The sequence below is a fragment of the Rhinopithecus bieti genome, unplaced genomic scaffold (genome assembly GCF_001698545.2).
Source record: "Rhinopithecus bieti isolate Rb0 unplaced genomic scaffold, ASM169854v2 scaffold_42948, whole genome shotgun sequence".
Classification (NCBI taxonomy): Eukaryota; Metazoa; Chordata; class Mammalia; order Primates; family Cercopithecidae; genus Rhinopithecus; species Rhinopithecus bieti.
The window spans coordinates 303845-324328 of NW_016817872.1; the positions used below are offsets into that span (position 1 = coordinate 303845).

General features: G+C 43.1%; 1 protein-coding gene across 1 annotated transcript in view; it reads left to right on the forward strand.

The window, feature by feature from the left end:
• The window catches only part of PAPPA (pappalysin 1), a 254934-nt gene that overhangs the window by 30034 nt on the left and 204416 nt on the right, over positions 1-20484 (forward strand). Inside the window, exon 2 of the mRNA XM_017856267.1 lies at positions 2731-3793. Within this exon, the coding sequence (XP_017711756.1) occupies positions 2937-3793 (857 nt within the window). The 5' untranslated portion in view covers positions 2731-2936. The remainder of the gene's footprint in view (positions 1-2730; positions 3794-20484) is intronic.

The following is a 20484-nucleotide window of genomic DNA, read 5'->3' on the forward strand; positions in this document are numbered from 1 at the left end:
TTGTTTGAGTTCTCTGTAGATTCTGGATATTAGCCCTTTGTCAGATGAGTAGATTGCAAAAATGTTCTCCCATTCTGTAGGTTGCCTGTTCACTCTGATGGTAGTTTCTAAGAAGGGTTTGCCAGTGGGTTTGAGGAGGACCGGGGCTTTTTTGAGTCTTCCTTCTTGATATATCGGGCAAAATGCCTTCAGGGTACCCTCTCTTTCTGGCCTTTGTATTTCGTTTCCTGTCATTTCCTCACTCCTTTTCATCCTCTACATTGCCCCTGAACCCTCCAGCATCTTAACATTGAACTCTCATTTGGACAGCCATTGTATGCGGAGGATGTCATATTCACTATGTCTTTTATGACAATATATTTAGAGATACAGATGAAAGAATTAAGGCTTAGAGGTGAAGCAATTTTGCCCCATTTGTACAACTAGTAACTGCTGTTGTCAAGATTCAAGGTAAATTACCGTGAGTCCAAAGATCCTGATCTTTCTACTTTACCAAGAATGCATTTTATTCTCTGATTCTCCCTGTACTTTAGTTATAGAGGCATAAGTTAATGCCCTTGATTCTATTTGTCCTTAAAATCCCTACCCTTTCTCATTTCCTGCTCTATGTAGGATCATTCCCATGCCTGCTGTAGCAAGGTGCTGGACAGGTTACTGAAATGACACAGACATAACCATTGCTCTCGAGAAGAATACAATTTAGCAGAGGGGGGATATTGGTGAGAACACAGACAACGCCAAAACCGAAGAGCACGTGTCGAATTTCCTAAAAGTAAAAGGAGTTCAAAGAAGAGAATAATCACTATTCACAGGGCAGTCAGGAAGAACTTCTTGAAAGAGGTACCTTGCAGGTTAGTCATTGGGAAGTCTAGAATAAAGAAAATCAGACTTGGACCTAGTATGTGACACAGAACCTCACTTAATCCCCTCCTTTACCAGATAGAGGATCAGGACCCAGAGGACATCAGAGGAGGCACTTGGTGCTTCACTAAGGTTGTCCTGATGGTAAGAGCAGCATGACTTTATAAGGAGACTCTGGCCATTTCCTGAAAGATGGTTGAGCAGGAAGTGAGAGGAGAGGTGTAGATTGGCATAAATGCTGGGCCAAGACTGCTGGCCGTGTCAGCTGCTAACAAAGAGATTTACACCAATTCTAAGCTCCCACTGCCCACAAAGGAGTGAAGACTGTGTGGGCCTCCTCTATTGATTTTGCTGGAAGCTCTCCATGCTCATTTGATGAGCACTAATGGCAGGTGAACTCCCAGAGTTATGGTGACCACAACAATTCTCCATCTGAGAGTGGTCACTGTCCTTCTAAATGAGCATCTTTTATTCACTCTCCTCTCCCTCTCTTTCTTCTCCCACCTGGCCTCATACATCCTCTGACACTTAAAATACACTCTTAATTAGAAAGTCCTCTTCCCCATTCAACAGCTTTGTCTGTGCCAAGGACACTGGGTATATTCCAGAAAGGCTAGGAAATGGGGGTTGGTGAGCATAAAGATAATTAGATCCAGAGAGAATCCACTAACCTACTTCCTGGGGTTCCCAGAGTAACTATAGCGATACTTGGCTTGGAACTTCCTCAAATATCGAACTCAAATTTGTGACATGCCGCAGGTAGGTGGCATAGCCCAGATGCCTGATGACTTTGATGAGGCAGAGGGAGTTGCTATAAAATTAGTGCCTAGGATGGTGAATCCAAGGGTCTGATGGATCTAGGATCCACTTACCAAGCAGTTGACCTTCAACCTGTCTCTCCATCTCCTTTAACTTCCATATTCTCATCAGTTAAATGAGAAACTTAATGTCACCACCTTAGGGATATTACATGGATTAAGTTAATGCATATACAGACCTTAGCACAATGTCTGGCCTGCCATAGAGGCTTGGGAGATTTTGTTCATTATTATATATATACACACACATACTGTCAATGACTCTGTGACTTGACAAATGCCTTGTATTCTCTGTGACTAAGCTCTCTCGCCTGTCAAACAAAGGGTTTGGTGGTGATGATCTTTGAAAACCTTTCTAGTTTAGCTCTGAAGTGTGTTTTCTTTCTCTGGGGATAAATGGCAAGATTCCTGTTAGAGAATGAAGTTTCAGCTTTTCAGCTCCTGACCCTCACTTTTATACCCCAACTTTCCTGACAATTTAATGCCATTGATCATTTAATGACTGCTAATGGCAGATGTGCATTCAAAGTTCTGGTAACTGTGGTAGGGACCTCCCTTCTAAATGAGCATCTTCTGTTCACTATCATCTCCCTCTGTTTCTCCTTTCACCGTGTATGTTATCTTACACTTAAAACACCCTCTTAATTACGAAGTCCTCTCCCCCATCCAACAGCTCTGGAAAATGGTTTTCAGATTTTTATTATTATTGCTGTTGTTGTTGCATTTTCATTAGGTGAAGTACCCTTTCTTCAAACAAAAATCTTTCTTGTATTCTTCATATTCAAAACTAATAAAAGTTACACTTCACAGGTTAAAGTTGTGATGAGAATGCCCCAAACCCAACTTATTCACTCTCTCAGCTCCTCCAGCCCTTGCCTTGCCCTCGAGGTGGTCCCAGAGGCACCGTTAGCAACTGCTAGGATCCCACAGAGCAGTTGGAAAGTGATGAGTCTAGGATAACCTGATACAAATTTTATCAGAGAAAAATAACTTAACCCCCCTTCCTTTTCCATCCTTTATTTATTAATCTTTCTCTTTTGGGGCCACATAGGGCTATATGACAAATGTTCTTATACCTCACGTGACCGAGGATGGGTCGTGGGCATTCACACCATCAGTGACCAAGGCAACAGAGACCCACGCTACTTTTTCTCCTTGAAGACAGACCGGGCCCGGCAAGTGACCACCATCAATGCCCACCGCAGCTACCTCCCAGGCCAGTGGGTATATCTAGCTGCCACCTATGATGGGCAGTTCATGAAGCTCTATGTAAATGGTGCGCAGGTGGCTACCTCTGGGGAGCAAGTGGGTGGCATATTCAGCCCACTGACCCAGAAGTGCAAAGTGCTCATGTTAGGGGGCAGTGCCCTGAATCACAACTACCGGGGCTACATCGAGCACTTCAGTCTGTGGAAGGTGGCCAGGACTCAGCGGGAGATACTGTCTGACATGGAAACCCACGGCGCCCACACTGCTCTACCTCAACTCCTCCTCCAGGAGAACTGGGACAATGTGAAGCATGCCTGGTCCCCCATGAAGGATGGCAGCAGCCCCAAAGTGGAATTCAGCAATGCCCATGGCTTTCTGCTGGACACGAGTCTGGAGCCTCCTCTGTGCGGACAGACATTGTGTGACAACACAGAGGTCATCGCCAGCTACAATCAGCTCCCGAGTTTCCGCCAGCCCAAGGTGGTGCGCTACCGCGTGGTCAACCTCTATGAAGATGATCATGAGAACCCGATGGTGACCCGTGAGCAGGTGGACTTCCAGCACCAGCAGCTGGCTGAGGCCTTCAAGCACTACAACATCTCCTGGGAGCTGAAGGTGCTGGAGGTGAGAAACTCCTCCCTTCGCCGCCGCCTCATCCTGGCCAACTGTGACATCAGCAAGATCGGGGATGAGAACTGTGACCCCGAGTGCAACCACACGCTGACCGGCCATGACGGCGGGGATTGCCGTCACCTGCGCCACCCCGCCTTCATGAAGAAGCAACAGAACGGGGTGTGTGACATGGACTGCAACTATGAACGGTTCAACTTTGATGGTGGAGAGTGCTGTGACCCTAAAATCACCGATGTCACTCAGACTTGCTTTGACCCCGACTCTCCACACAGGTAAGACCTTACCGGGCTAAAGATGCCCTGTTGAAAGTTGAACTTGATGTCCTCCATATTATAGATAAGGCACCTGAGGCCCATGGGTGATATGGGGATTTTTCTGGTTCAACCAGCAGCTTCGTGATTGAGGCAACTCTTTTACTCAGGTCATCGTGGAGACCATAGGCAAACAGTTTATTACAGAAATAGGTACTGAGTGCCTACCATGAGCTATGAAGGAAGCCTGAGAGCCCTGTTTTTTCAAAGAGCCCAGAGTTCAAATTGAGTGATATGAACTGAGTACAAATAGCTGTTGTATTGTATGACATAGAGTGGGTGAGAGTTGCAGAGTCCAATATGGTAGTTCCTAGCAACATGTGCCTACTTAAATTTAAGTCAGTCAAAGTTAAATAAAACTCAAAATCCAATTCCTGAATTGCATTAGCCACATTTCAAGTACTCTAGACACAGGGGACTAGTGGCTACCATACTGACAAAGCAATATGAAACACTTCAATCATCACAGAAAGTTCTGGTAGACAGGCTCAAAGAGCTGAAGTCACATGGGGCTACACAACCTGGCCCCATGGTCTCAGCTGTCTGTGACTTCCTTATTTTGTAACTTCTTAGAAGCTGTTTCTTCATCTGTAAAATGGGGAAAATAATGGTACCTGTTTTGTCAAGTTGTTCTGAGGATTGATAGAGAGGAGACATATAAAGTACACTCTCTTATAGCACATCATTAATTCTCAATAGTATGTTTGTCATTACTTGTCTAATGAAAGGTATTGTGCTGTGTTTAGGGAGTGCCCTAGATGATCAAAGAGAAAAAGTTGATTTTCAGCTTGACTATATCAGGGAAGCCTTCTTGAGAGAGGTGACATTTGAGCAAGGTCTTCAAGAATAGCTCTAATTTGAAGGATGTTAGACAAATCTAGAGATCTAATGAACAACAAGATCAAAACAATTGGTATAATAGAACAAATCTAGAGGACTAATGTACAGCATGAGGACTATAGGAAGTAAGATTGAACTGTATTTGGGATTCATGCTAAATAACCAGATTTTAAGTACTTTTGGTACAAAACCAAAAGAAAACGGGTGACTTAAGATAATGGATATGTTAATTTATTTCACTATAGTAAACTGTTTACTATCTATATGTTTCCCTTGACATCATGTCTACCTTAAATATACACAATGAAATTTACCTGAAAAAAGAATAGGTATATTTTTGACATCAGAGATTGGGTGGAGGAAGAAGGGAGGACACTCCAGGCAGAGGGAATTTCTCATCTACTGCTAAAAAAAGGGACAGAAAAGGGGTCCTTTGGTCTAATGCCTCACTTAGCCTCTGCCATTGCTATCAACTATAACCAGTAATCCCAAAGTAGAACCTAAAGGTGAACTCAAGAGTAACCTGTATTAAATGTGGGACCTGGAGGAACTAGATTCAAGCCGGAGAGACCATCAATATCCACTTTCTTGTTTTTCCCAGATTCACACTGAACTTTTCTATTCTGTCCAACACACAGGACCCTGGACTTGCTGATGGCTCGAGCACATTTGCCGACCTCTGCAGGTTTTCTGCTGACTCTTCTCTTTATGTCTCTCTCAAAAGAGCAAGGGCCTCCTGTGCATGAACAAAATACCTATGTGCAAAAGAATGAGGATGCTGGCAGGAGAATGCCCTGCCTGGCAGCAAGTCAGAAAGCACCTCAGCTCAGCTTCCTGGCACCAGGAGGGCCCCTGGACTCTCACCTTGGCTCCAAGACATGAGCAGTCCATGTGAAGAGAAGCCTTGGTGTGTGACCAGTCTCTTCCAGATCACAGTGCATTGTCATCTCTGCTTTAACTTGGGCCTTTCCAGAACTTGGCAGGGGAGTCAACACAGAGGTTAACATTCACATTTGACTGATGGGAAATAGAGGAAATTTAGAGAGTGGAGTGACGTAGCTAAGTTCATGGGTCTACAAAATCATTAGGCTAAATCACAAGTGCAAGTCTGTGATCAGTGTGCTCCACTAAACTAGACTCCCAAAGAGGTACCTCTGTGCCTGGTCAGAATGGGTGTGGGGTAGAATGGACATAATTGGATGTCATCCATTCATTTGCACATCCATTTATTTGCTCATTCATTCATGCAACAAATGTTTATGCAGCACCTGCCAAGTGCCAGAAAGGTGGGTACCCTTAGCCCTGTTTTGCTTTGAAAATTCAAGATTCAGAAAGATGAAGGGACTTACCTAAGCTCACCTGCTAATAAATGGATAGCTTGGATTCAAACTCAGGACGACTAGGTTCAAACCTCCCATGGAAGAAGGGTATTTTTTAATCTAAGGAACAATAAGAGGCAGAATTAAAAGACAGGTGATAGGGAGAGTGGCGCTACTAAAGTTTTGGGGGGAAAAACTGTGTATCACTGAGACAGGATGAAGAGCAGCTGACCTTTGCAGAGCACCACGCTGGTGTGGAGGGGCCCAGGTTCCAGATACCTCATAATCAGCAGACAACACTGGCAGGTTCCAAAGGCCTCCTCTTTTCTAAGTCATGGGAATGCATGCCCAGAGTGTCTGTGAGTGACCATGTGCCAGCTGTGACCGCTTTGACCAGGGCTTGTTTGTTTGCTGGCTGGGAAAGCTGTGTGCCCTGGGTGAGGCCCACCAGGCCACGTGTCGTCTCTTGATGAGGCTGGGGTTTTCTGGGTTCTGGCCGAATCAGCTCTCCTGTGTGCAGACAGAAACCTGTGGAAGGTTGCAGATAAATTTTTGCTTTGTGAATTTAAACAAAAGAGGGAGGGAGCAAGGGAAGGAGGGTGACAGGGAGGGAGAGAGGGTCATGATTACTTGGTCATGACACAAACACCTCAAGCTCTGAAGGCCTATCCTGTGGGAAAGTCACAGAATTGTTCTATATGGTTTCTAGGCCATGGCTGGGACTAGAGTGTTGCAATTACAGGAGGCAGCTTTGAGCTGAATAATAGATGATATCATCTCCAGTCAAAATAGTTCTTTTGGGGGAGGGCTTTGTGTGTGGGTGAGTGAGCTCCCCTTCATCAGAGGCATGCAAGTCAGTACTGATAGCCATGCATAATGAGGCCATAGCTGGGATTACAGTTCTGGTGGAGAAAGTGGCCTTGTGGTCTTGGGGTTGAGCACTTCACAGTAATATCTTATTCCATATCATATCAGAAAACCAAATATTGACTGTTTCTCTTCTCTTTAACAGGCATTTATTGGACATGTCTATCCCACCAGCCATTCTGCTCTTCACTGGGAGTGTTGCAATGAGTTGGACATGTTCCTCACCATTGAGGGGCTTCCACTTTAGTGGGAAAGTCATATAGAAACATAAGAAACTCTAATTTGTAAATTTAGTGGCACACGGTAGGACAGAAGACCTAAAAAGCAGAGATTTATTTGACTAGGAAAACAAGGCAAATCAGCTGGAGGAGGCATGATTTGAGTAGGCATTTGAGAATAGGCAGCGTGCTGAGAGGTAAAGATGCAGACTGCATCAGTCAGGGTCCTAGCAGGAAACAGATGGCACATTCAAACAGAATAATTAAGGAGAGTTGAAGAAGGGGCTATTTTCAAGGAGAAGCTATTTACAATGTTGTAGGCAGGATTAAGGATAACCAACAAGGCCTCACACTATACTCTAGGGTGGGCAACCATGGAGAGCCATTTACTCCCTTGGCCTGTAGGGGCAAGAGGAGAAAGTGGTTATGGGACCCAGAGAGAGGGGCTGTGTGGAGAGGGTTTCCTGGCAGCAGCTGTGGCTCTCAGCGAGGGAAGCAGCCAGCCTACAGCCACCTGACCAGAAGGGAACCAGGAGAGTAAATTCCATGTTGTCATTCTTTCTGCCTGCCAGTCTCCTGCCAGTGCTTCCCATTTGATGAATCCAACTGAAGTCACAAAACAAAGGAACCTGTTGATGCAAGCCATAGGTAGCCAGCCTCCCAAGGGCACAGAGCAGGGTGGGGAGTCGATCTGCATGAGCAAGCAGAGATGTCCGGAGCCTAGAGACAGCCAGCCCATGCAGAGGGTAGGGCATAAGCCAGGCAGTGGAGAGGGTGAGGAGTGGTGTATAGAAGAGAGCATGGAGTTTAAGGGGTTATTATGGCTGAGATTTAGACCATGAGCAGAGAAAAGTTCAGTTTATCTCATGGAAAACTTTAATGTTAGGCTTAATCCTCTGTTCCTTCCTCCCTACATTCTTCCCACCTTCCCTTCCTTCTGTCCTTTTCTTCTCTCAATCAATATTTGTTGAATGCTCTATCAGTGCCAGCCCAATCACTGCCCTCCCAGAGCTTACCACCTAATGGGTAAGACAGAGAAGTAAACACCCCACTGCAATCACTGGTGTGAAGGAAGGGTCTACAGTAGCAGCTGGGAGGAGCAGTCTGTGTGAGCAGTAAATGCCTTGCTGTGACACTAGCCAGTTAGAAAAAAGACACTCCAGGTGAACTGTGGCCATTCTCTACAATGGTGGAGAATAGCCAGGGAGGCAGGACTTCATCCGCAGCCATTAGAGATGTCTACATGCAGGTAGAATGCGCTTCACACACCCTTTTATAAATGAAATGGAAAACCTGGATATTAATAGAAAGTTTCAGTGTCAGGAAATCCAGGAGCATTTGACACTGAAGACTGTAGCTACCTCATGAGAGAGGATATTGCAACAAAACAACCAAGTTCCTGTTTGGACCCTTGCAAACCATAAGCCCTGGCACCCTCAAGTGAACTCATCTTTGTTCATGAATATCTACTCATACAAAATGGGATGGGTGGAAAAAAAGACACTTTCCCTACACACTGTTGTCTCATAAGGAAATATTTCCTTTGTCTTCTCTTTATTATTATTTGGGAATTATTTCCTTTGTCTTCTTCTTCTTCTTATTATTATTATTATTATTACTATTATTTAATGTAACAAGGGCAATCTCCTGAGGCCAGGTTTTGTGCTTGTTGCTTTTGGTCTCCAGTTAATGTTGTTGGAAGTCTCACAAAAGAGGCTGCAGTAAGTCTTGAGGTCACCCCCGACCACTCTGCTGGCAGCTATAGCCCCCATCAGCTTCTTCCCCTGCTCTAATCAGGGCCCGCTGACTGATTTGTCCTCTCTGGGTGGGGTTTCCTACTTAATTTCTGATTTGATCTCATGGAGCATAAACTTCCTACTTTCCCCTTCCTTTTCAATTTGAATGAGGGACTCTCAGAGCTTAATGAAACAGTAGATTGGTCCAGTGCTTTCTTGCTGCATATGAGGAGACTAAGCCCTCAAGGAGGGGCAGACACTGATGCAAACCACCCAGTGAGAGTGGAGCTGAGCTGCGATGGAGACCTAGGATCTCACTTCCTACTCCCGTGCTATTTCAACTGCTTCCTATAGACACCTTAGACACCAGCTTAAAACCTGGAAAGGTTATATTTAGTATGTTTATGTTCTTACCCATCATCCATATTCTATAAAGACACCTTAGTATCCAGAGAACTGTGATAAATGCTGTAGGGGTCCAAGATATAATCTCTGTCTTCAAGGTGCTTGTATCCTGTGGTTTAATGACATTTTGTTACAGTCATTCCAGAGGAGGCAAGAGGGCAGATGACTAATTTCCCTGTAAACCACATAGCCTATAAGGCTCCCATGAGCTCTGAGAAAGGGCAGGATCACTGTGGTCTGGAGAAGTTAGGAAAGGTTTAATGATGGAGAAGGGACGCAATAGGCTTCTAGCATGAGCAGGCTTTGTAATAATAGAAAAGAGCTGGTGGGCAGACCAGACATGGGGTAAAGAAATTGAAGTGGGAAGATGTTGAGAAGATGCAAGAAAGATGTGTCTTCTTGGGGCTTCATGCAGGTAGATGCCACAGTTTTTTCTTCAGACTGTAGACACTGAAAACTCAGGCTGAGTTAGAATGAAAGAATTCAGGTGAAATAGATTCTAGCCTGGGCTGGGCAGTTTGTTAGCTATGCAATCTTAGGCAAGCCTCTTAATCTCTCTGAGCCTCCAATTCCACATCTATTTAGAGGGAATAATAGTATCTGACTGCCTGGATCACACAGTTGCCATGAGGGTCTCATAAAATAATATCCCAGAAAGAGTTCTGGGAAGAGTTAACCAGCATGCAGATGAAAGGGGGCATTGTTATTTTTTCAGTAACTTTGTTCATTCTTTTCCAGTAATCATGTAAAAGAAATTGCTTGGAATTTTATAATCAGAATATCAGGGTTTACTTAACATGACTAATATTCATTAAAGCAATAACAGGAGTCAGGTCTGGTGTGGTGGAAAAATTATGCGTGCTAGAGACTGACCAGGGTTTGAATCTTGGCTCTGCTCTGCACTAGCTGTCTGACCTTGGCACATTGCTCAATAAGAGTCGCTGGTTTCTCATCTGTAATAATTGGGTGATAACAGCTATCCTGTGGCATGTCATGACACTCAAATGGAGTCATCTGTGTGAGACACCTGGTATGATACAGTACCTGGCACGTAGTAGGTGCTGGAGAAAAGTCTCCTCCCTTCTTGCATGCACATGTGGACACCATCTCCTGCCTGTCAACATTGTTTTACAGAGGCTGTGTTCCTACAGGCTCATAAAAACAGGCCTGGATGAAACTGCCATATACAAATTGAGAGCATTTGCTAAGATTATTTTCATTCTTGAAATACTAACTTTTAAAAGGACTAGCCACAGAATTGGTATTTTAAATAAAGACCCTATAACTTCTATCAAACTCATTGAGTTATTGAATTTACACACTAGCTTATTTTTAAAATGTCCCAAATGTCTGGCATTGTTAAAGGACATATTTCTGTACAACACCATTCCAGGCAATGTTGGGATGGATCATAATGAGAGATATGCCAGACTGGTGAAGTTACTGTATGTTTCTACCATCTCCAGCCCTCGTGCCTGCTTGAGGGTTGATACACAGACATATAGATTCAGGGATACTTGCACATATGGTTTGATTTTCTCTGATTCAGTCTGGGTTTTCTTCATGCTTTTCTTTCGAACAAAGTCCACCTTTACTCACAAGTTCCATCTGTGAGCCTTGCACACATATCACTTTGGTCTTAAGAGCAGAATAGAGAGGTGAACTGAATTAAAAGAAGAACTGCTCAAGACCCCTAAAGATGAGGTTAATAAGGAGCTCAAAACAGTGACCTATGAGGAACAGTAGAAGATCAGTACAGTCTAGCAAATAAATAAGAATACAAGTTTTGGAGACAGAGCATACTACAGTCAAGTCGTTTAACAGTTCTGTAACCTTGCACAGGTCTCTTCCTTTGTCAAAGACTCAGTTACCTCCTCTGTAAAGTCAGGGATGAAAGTAACAATCTACTGCATTGGGTGGTTTAGAGGATTGGATGAAATAATACACAGTCAACCCTTTAGGACAGCACCTGGCACATAGTGAGGTCTGAAAATAGCACTTGTTATTGCTGCTGCTGTTTGGGAATTTCCCTCCTCTGATAGATCTTCTGGCTTCTTATTGTACATATTCAGAAATTCTTAGCCCCTTTTCAATCCTGAGCCCCCTCACTACAATCTCAGTGTGGGAGTAAGAGACAGAAGTAACCTAATCAACCACTCTTTACTACCAAAAGCCCTTTTATTTTATCACCCACAGGTTTCATTGTTTTAAATATTTTTTTAATTCCAAAAGTCCTGTATAAACTGAATGCTAATGTATTCATTTTCCCAAGAGATAAGCAGCATGCCACGCTAAGTTAAAGCATTTCCAGCAAAAAAGCAAAGGAATGTCTTGGATTCCAAGTTGGGGTTCATTGAATAGTGAGTAGGGAAGGAACTGGAAGCCAGGAAGCCAGGAGGGTACCCATAATATGCTCAGGACTACACCAACCAAGGCTCTCTCTCCTGGCCTGGGACTCTTGCCCCAGCATACTCTGTATTCTCAAAGTTTACAGACAAAAGTTCGAACTCTTTTGTGGAGAGAAGTCAGGAACATGCCAGGATCTGAGGTGCTCCTTCTCTCATCCCCTTCCCAAATGTGTTCCCTGTTCCATCCCCAGCTGCCTGGATGGATGGCAGTACTGGTGCCCTTTTAAGGGCCTCAGTAGGAGGCAGTTGGTTTTTTCCCACCCTGGGTTTGGCATGCTCAGCACTCTCAATTTCCCTTCTGCATCCACTGATGACACTGACCACTCATGACAGCCTCTGCACTTGGTCAGATGCCCTTCCAGGTTTGGAAACAAAGCCGGTGAGCGTGCGAGAGAGGGTTGAACTGACAGACAGCAGTACATTTTGTTTTACTGAAATACATTTTCCTAAGTTGGTTACAGTTCAGCTTCTTCCTTCAAACCTACTGCTGGGCAGTTTTCCACCTCCTGAGAGGGAACCTCCACACCTCCACTCTCACTTTCTGAAAACACAAAACTAGTGTGTGAACAGCAGTGCATTTTGTTCACGGGTTTGTTTGCATAACAAGAATATGCTCGTGTTTCCCCATTTTTCAGAGGAGCATTTTCTGTCTTCCTCCTTTCTCCTTTCTTCTCTTTCTTTTTCTTTTCCATGTTCTAGGTTGTTTTAGTGGCCTGGTGGTGAAGGGTGGAGGAGCACTGTCTCCAGGTCAAGCTTCTGATGTGTTTGATTCCAAACTTGTGTGCGTTGAGACAGCCAACTGCAGCTCTTAGCCTTGAAGTTCACTTCTAACTACTGAACTATTTTTATGGCCACAGAGGGCAGTGGTGATTATAACTCCACAAAATCATGAAGTAAGAGAGATGTAAAGCTGGTTTCTTTCCCATGAGGATCCATGGTAGAAAAATACAGTTTGCCAGTGGTTTGGCCAAGCATGAGGAAGGAAGTGACTAGATTCTTCCAGGAACTTAGTGACCAGGATGAAGTAAGACACTTTTCTTCTCTTATTTCAAATTCTCCATCTATAAAGTGGGAGGATTTGAGGTTTGTTCATGCACAGATATTCTCAAATCAGACATTGGAATCCTGGTTCCAGGATAGTGGAAAATAGAACTAAAGTACAGAGGAAGGGCTTAATGTTTAAAAGGTAGAAATAAAGCCATGCACTGGCACTGGAGACACCAAGGGATATAAGAGACAGACTTTGCCTTCAAAGGATTGACCAGCCACTGTATCTGCTTGAGTACAAAGTGTTCAATGTGGTAATGAGGAACAATTATGCTCTGTGGCAAGTTGAAAAAAAAAAATCCTACTCATATTTCTCAAGTCCCAACAGGGGCCTTGTGATGGTCCCCCATAGTGGGGCAGTCTACATGTCTGCTATTTTATTTTCCCTCAGGCTCCAAAAGTGGCATCCTCTTTCCAAAAATCAATTTGAATTTATTTCTACTTTTGACAGCCTGACTTATAATGTCATGCTTTCTAGCATCATTTCTCTGTACTTGAACTCCTTGATCATCACATGACTCTCTAAAAGTTGTCTCTCTTTAACCCCAAAGGAGACCCAAATTTGTAGAAGTTACTAGACTTATTCACGGTCATCCAGAGGGATCTACATCTACTATACGGACTGTATTGTTTTAATTTTAAATAAACTTGTTTTTTGCCTAAGGTTAAGTGATTTGTATGGGGCTATGGTCCAGATTAAAATTTAGACAGTGCCATTTTAACACATGTTGGTGATTATATAATTCTTGATTTATCCTTTCTAAACTTACTATATTTTAGTTAGCCTTCACATCAGTTATGTGCCTACATGGCTGAAGTCTAGAGCCAAACTATGCAGTCTTCTGAAATAACCTTTGTTCCTAAAACATTGTGACTGCTGCAGCTTATGAAGGAGATGTGATTGTCTTTGCTTAGTTGTTCTTTAAGCATAAGACACATCACAGGGCTGTCGGTGAGTTGTGCATATTCTGCTCAATGTGGTCAGTTGTGTTATTTATCAATTGTGGTTTTGATGCTCCAAGAAGGAAGTGAAGTAGTGGGAAGAGAGCTGTAGGCCCTTGAACTTTATAGTTCAGTTGCAAAAATGATCATCTGACATAAGATAGTTACATTACTATTGTGTTACTTTTGAACACAGCATCACAATTCAATTGTTGCACCTCCTTACTTAGCAAGAGGTTCCTCATGCCTTAATGGCTGCTCTGAAAATAAATGAACTCTGAGTTTCTGATGCTGTCAAAACAGAGATTGGAGTACCCCAAGAGAAGATCTTAGGGAAGTGACTGTTCATCCAACAGTTTGTGCATGAGTGTATGTGACTGCCTTCCATGTGCCAATCACAGTGCCAGATGCTAGAAGTACAACATTGAACATTGCACAAGACACCCGTAATTCTGCCCTTTTGGAATTTCCTGCAGCAAGATAAATAGCTAGCTGGATAATTGCTGTTATGGAGAAGTCCAAGGTGCTGAGCGAACACAGAGAATGGCTACCTGACTCAGACATAGGGGGTCAGAGTAGCTTTTAGGCTGTGTCCTAGAGGATGATTCATGTTAACCAAGTGAGTGTAGCTGAGCTTGCCAGGAACCAGGTGTTCTGACACTTTGCTTTCTGTCCTAACAATCTCTAAAATTATTTTCCAAAAGGTAAATGAGAAAAGTAGCAGCTGTGTAGTTTCTAGTAAAACGCATGCATTGTAAAATAGTGCCCTTTGTTCTGAGATTACTTTTTCTTTTGGAGTACTACTCAAGTACCTTTTATTTTATGATATGAGGGACCTCATACATGGTGGAGTGGTTTTTTTTCCCCTTTTGAATGTTTTATTTATCCATCAAAATTACACATCACTGCTGACTTCCATCTCAATGTTTATTATTAGGTTGGTGCAGTAGTAATTGTGGTTTTTGCCATTTAAACGTAAGGTTGAAAACCACAGTTTACTTGTGCATCAATCTAATAATATCCCAAAAGTCTAAGAACCTCACCACTGGCACACTCTGCCTCTCTGAACCAAATTCTCAGAATTCTCCATCCCACCCATTACCTGGTCCCATCGTGATCCAATCCACAAGGAGCTGAAGGTCAGTGATTTTCCTATGAGTTGGCCTTCCAGGAGACTCAGCAAAGGACATGCTGCTGGCAGAAAAATCTCTTACTGGGTCTAGCATTTAGAATAGCAATAAAGGGGGCTTTGATGTGCAGTGTCTGCGACTGATAAAAGAAAAATACTACAGGAGACAAAATCAGAAACCAGACCAACATTTCAGCTTCCCTCACTCCCACCCTAACTCAGTATCAAATTTTTTCCCATGTATGAATACCACTACTTCTTATATACATTCCTGTTGCTGTGAGACACTGCCAATGCCTCCTTCTCCACTTTCATCACCTCTACTCCATCTCCCAAATTCCTTCAGAAATCTCCCTGGAAAATGTAAACCAGATCATTTTATCCTCTTACATATAATCTGCCGTTGTCTGCTTGGGACTCCCAGGATACTTTCAATTCTCCATTGCCTGGTATACAAGACCCTTCCTCATTGTCTTAGTTTGTTGTGTATTGCTTCAAAGGAATACCTGAGACTGAATAATTTACAAAGGAAAGAGATTTACCTAGCTCATGGTTCTACAGGCAGTACAAGAAGCCTGGCACCAGTGTCTGCTTCTGGTGAGGGACTCGAACTGCTTCCCTTCATGCTTGGAAGGTGAAGAGGAGCCAGCATATGCAGAGATCACATGGCAAGAGAATAAGCAAGAGAGAGAGTGGGGAGATGCTAGAGTCTTTTTCACCACCAACTCTCACCAGAATTAATAGAGTAAGAACTCACTACCATGAGAATGACACCAAGCCATTCTTAAGGGATCTGCCCCCATGACCCAAACACCTCTCACTAGGCCCCACCCCCAACATTGGGGTGATTCAATGTGATATTTGGAGGGGACAATATCCAAACTATAGCACAGATGGAACCATTGCTGTCCCCTCCAGCTTCATCTTGTGAGGTTCCTCAAACTTGCAAGTGAGGGCTTGTAGTGTCTCTTCTCATGCTTTTATGCTGCTGGGCTTTCTGGAGCTTCTGCCATTTTCTCTATTTCCCACACTTGGTTCAATATCAAACCAAGGTTTATTCTTTATTTGAAAACCTCAGTGGCTTCTGACCCTCCTTCAGCTGGGTGTCATTGCTGTATGCTCTCATTATATTTAACACCCACCCGCTCTATCATAACACGTATGATAAGAGGAAGTAAGAGACTAATGGCTAAGGATATGGTCAGTAGCATCAAACAGACTAGGGGTTGTGTCCCACCTCTGACACTTTCCAAGTGGAGGGACCTTGGAAAAGTGGTGTCAGCCCTCTTATCCTTGGTTCCATCACTTATAAGTTGGGGATACTCTAGGGCTTTTGAAAAGCTTCAAAAAATATACAAAAATACTTCAACAGTTCCAGTGTGCAGTAAACTTTCCCAAATGGTAGTGTTATTAATATTATCATATTATGTTGTGATCATTCATTTGTTCATCTCACTTTCTTCATAAAACTTCTAATACATTGATAATGAAAATTGTGCTCTTTTTTCATTATCTATAGGCAAAGTTTCTAGCTTAAAGCATGGTATTTGATAGAATCTCAGTAAGTGTTGATGAATGAAAGCAGAAAAGAATGAAATGAATGCTATGTGGAAAGGAAGGAAATTAGGAAGGAAGAAAGGAAGGAAAGAATGAAAGCAGGGAAAAAGGGAGGAAAAAATGGAGGTAAGGAAAGAATGACTCATTCAATAAATAAAGGAATGATCAATTTTAAATTAGTCTTTGATTGATGCTATTACATTTTTCTTTTCTATGTGTCAAGCTTCCATACAAAATCTGTTATTTTGGAAACTAATCATTCAAGATTCCAAGAATTTAATAAACTCTCCCAGCATTTTCTTTCTGTGTCTCTTTTTATAGACTGGAGAGGCAGATTTAGGCATTTTTGACAATGCAACTAAGCAGGAGGATCAAGTCCAGATTGTTAGGGCCCTTGGGATAAAGAACAAAATTCAGGGTTTTGTACTGGTCACAGCTTGGAGAAAGCTTGTTATTTGGAACAAGGATATGGATGCAATAAACATTCTGAGGTTTATCTTGCTTTAATGACTTGCCTTGAGTGGCTTTGATCTTTATATTTGATAATCATTTTCAAATGGTCTGGTGTGTTCTGAGAATTAAGTAGTGGTTCATGGACTTGAGAACCTCCTTGGAAATGGCAAGCTACAATCAGAATTTGGAAATGGGCAATGTTACAGAATTTGCTCTATGAGATGGAGAAATAGGACAACCTCCTGTGAAGAAGGTAAACACATTGATCCAGTGTTGGGAACCAGGGTTGGCTGGTAAAGCAGGAACCCAACAGGCATTGGGAGCTAATGCCAGTTTTCTCTTGATCCATGAACTAGCTTAAAAGAGAATTTTGCATCTCGAGGGTTTTTCGTGAGTTGAGTACTCTTCTAGGCATTTCCTTGTGCATTACCTCCTTGAATTTTATATCCCCTTTCTGGGTTGAATTTTCTAATACCCATTGCATAGGTGAGGAAATTGAGATACAAAGTGACAGGGTCAGTTGTCCAAGATCACAGAGCCACTTTGTGGAAGAAGGAGGATTTGAATGCCAGTCTGTCTCTCTCTTAAAATCACCCTCTGCTGCCTTTTATTCTAACCTGAAAGAACTGTTCCCAGTCTCTAGCTAGCTTAAAAGTGGTCCACTCTTGACCAGTGTATAGCTCACACAAACCCTCCTCCAGTTGAGGGCATCTACATATGGCCAGTACCATCTCTGTGGCCAGCCACACCCATCAAGAGCCCAGGAAGCGTGACTCTGGCGTGACGTTGCTTAAAGATCTCTTCAGCTATCACTTCTGCATAGGGGAAGTCCACTGAAGAGTGACCTGCTTTGAGTGGGAATAGAAATTGAGAGTCCTCAGTCTTGACCTGGGCTCACTATAAGCTGTACCATTGAAACGGGAAGGGCAGTGTATCATGCTTCTAGAGGTGAAAAAACTCAGGCCTTCTCACACTTTTTTCCCATGATTTTATTTAAAGGATTTGTTGTTGTTGCTGTTGCTGTTCTGCATTTTGAACGTGGTTCCTTTTTGCTTCTCTCTCAATAAAACAGGCCCTGACAGCCCTCTCATTCAGATTATTACAGAGTTGTGCCATCTCAGGCCAGTGCATTTAGGAAATATGTTGTTGGCACTCACCAACGAGTGAGATGCATAAAGAAAATATTCTAATGACAGTTGAGTTGAGAGAGCTTTGATCTCCCTCCAGAACTGTACTCATGGCTTTGAAATGCAGTTCTGGCAAAGGGGTAAAGTCTGGGCGCCTTGGCAATCAGGGCTGGGCCCCCTGAAACAGACATTCCAGGGGACCCACAATCTCCACAGTGGGATCCAGGTGCATGGGTTGTGTAGGAAGAAAAGAGACACTGAGACACCACTCTTGAGAGGCGGCTCAGGGGAAAGTATCTAAATCAGGAGGGACACTTCGATCTAGCCAACATTTTCCAAACTTTTTTGCTTGTACTGTTGTTTGGTTTTTGGCAAAAGTGGAAGTGTGTAAGGGGAGGGGTGTGGAGGAGGAATTATGGTCACATGTTTTTGGGTACACTTCCTGCACTATCTATCTTACTCTTATTTTGCATATTTGAGGCTCCGAAAATTCTTGCGATTAAAAAAAATGTATGTATTTAACCTTGTTTAACAGACCATGTCCCAAACCCATTTGATTCAGCAACATTTTTCTTTAAATATTCATTTCTTTCTTATAAATTTAGCCTTCTGTAGACCATGATCTGGAAGACACTGATCTGTTTCACAACCTCACTGAACAGGTAGGGACCCCAAGCTACAGAACAACCAGCAGAGTATAGTGAGGAGTGGTCAGATATTCAGACAAAGCAGGTTCCCACACCCAGGTCTCCAGCTGAGGGAGAGAATGGAGGCTGCCATCCTTCCCATGATTTGTTATCTAAACTATGCAGGGAACTGTGTCCACCTGAAGGAAGAGGTGACTTTACTTATGATACAAAATTGCTGCTATACACAAGTGACATGTACACAGGTTAGAGCAGAGAGGTTTGTTGGCAGGCTTTTCTATTCCCTGAATTAGATATATGACCTTGGGCAAGTCATTTCCCTTCCTTGAGCTCTGGGCTTGCTCATCCTGTTTTAAAACTATGCAATTTGAGAGAGAGGCACTCAGTAGCTGCCCATCAGTGGTGGTTCTCTCTTGAAGGATACTTTTAAGTGATACGGAGATAATAGAGATTTGGTCCCAACTGCCAGAAGCTCATTACCTGATAGAAAAGATAGATGCTCACACAGTGAATATAACCCAAAGCAGAGTGATAAGTACTGGAATTAAAAGTAGGGGGCGCAGAGGAAGGAGGACTCATTTTCAGATAGAGGTGATGATGATGATTTGAGTGTTGCTAATAATTTTTGTTTTGCTAACAATAATGCAATAAAAGGAGCCTATTCTAATCAGTGATGCCTTCTCTGTGCCAGTCACCATGCTAGGCACTTAACCTGTGTTGCCTCTAATCCTCATGACATCCCTGACAGGTGGTCATCATCATCCCTACTTTACAGACGAGGGTGGTCATAAGAGGATACATGGAGTGCATCACATGTAAGCTGGACTTTGCAGGGTTCATAAGATTTAAAAGGGCCAAGAATCAGGAATAAAGATTGCAAGGCAGAGAAGGGAAACTAATGGACATGCTTGGGAGTTGGGCATAATTGGGAAAAACTAGAGGTTCTCAGAATAAGATAACCAAGAGAACTTGAGTGATTGAGGTTGTAGGAGGAAGAAGGTTGGGTAATGAGGAAGAGACACTGAAAGCTGAGACTGGGAGAGCCACCCAGAGGCAGATTGTCAGTTTAGGTTCTTTCCAAGCAGGAGAAAATAGGAGACCAGGATATGGAGGGCTCGCATTTTCTAGTTAAGTGCTGGGACTGTGCTGAGCTGTCTTATTTGATCCTATTGGGATCCGCATGAGCTAATTGATACTCAGAGACTTAAACCTACTTGTCCACAGATATAGGTCTATCTGTCCAATTCTGAGTAGCAAAGCTTCTACGCAGATTAAGCCACACAGATTAAGCTACAGATAAATACACACAGATTAATCTACAGACTAATACACACACAGAGTTGGACAGACAACTTGCCGACAGATATAGGTCTGTCTGTCCAACTCTGTGTGAGTTGGGGATTTTGACTGATTTTTCTGAGAAGTGAGTAATGTCTGTTTGTTTGGGTTTTGTTTTAAGAGATGGCCTATTGCTCTATTGCCCAAGTGGGAGTACAGTGGTACAATCATAGCTTACTGCAGCCTTGAACTCCTGGGCCCAAGCAATCCTCCTGTCTTGGCCTCCAAAGTAGCTGGAACTACAGGCATGTGCCACCATTCCCAGCTAAACTTTTTAAACTTTTTGTAGAGATGGGATCTCTCTGTGTTGCCCAAGCTGGTCTCAAACTCCTGGCCTCAAGCATTCCCACCGCCTTGGCTGCCCAAAGTGCTGGGATTACAAGCATGAGCCTTGACATTTTAAAGTACATTTGACCAATTTACAGTGTATACACAGCCTTCCCAACAATTGCAAAATGGAAGTCACGTGTCCATTTTCCTTCTCTCATCTTCACTATCCCTAGATAGTCATGTTCCTTCTGAAGTTGACCTCCTGTGCTTTCTCTTCTATCTTGTTGACGCAAAAAAAAAAAAAAAAAAAAAAAAAAAAAAAAAAATCTTTTCAAGGAAAGGGGGGAGG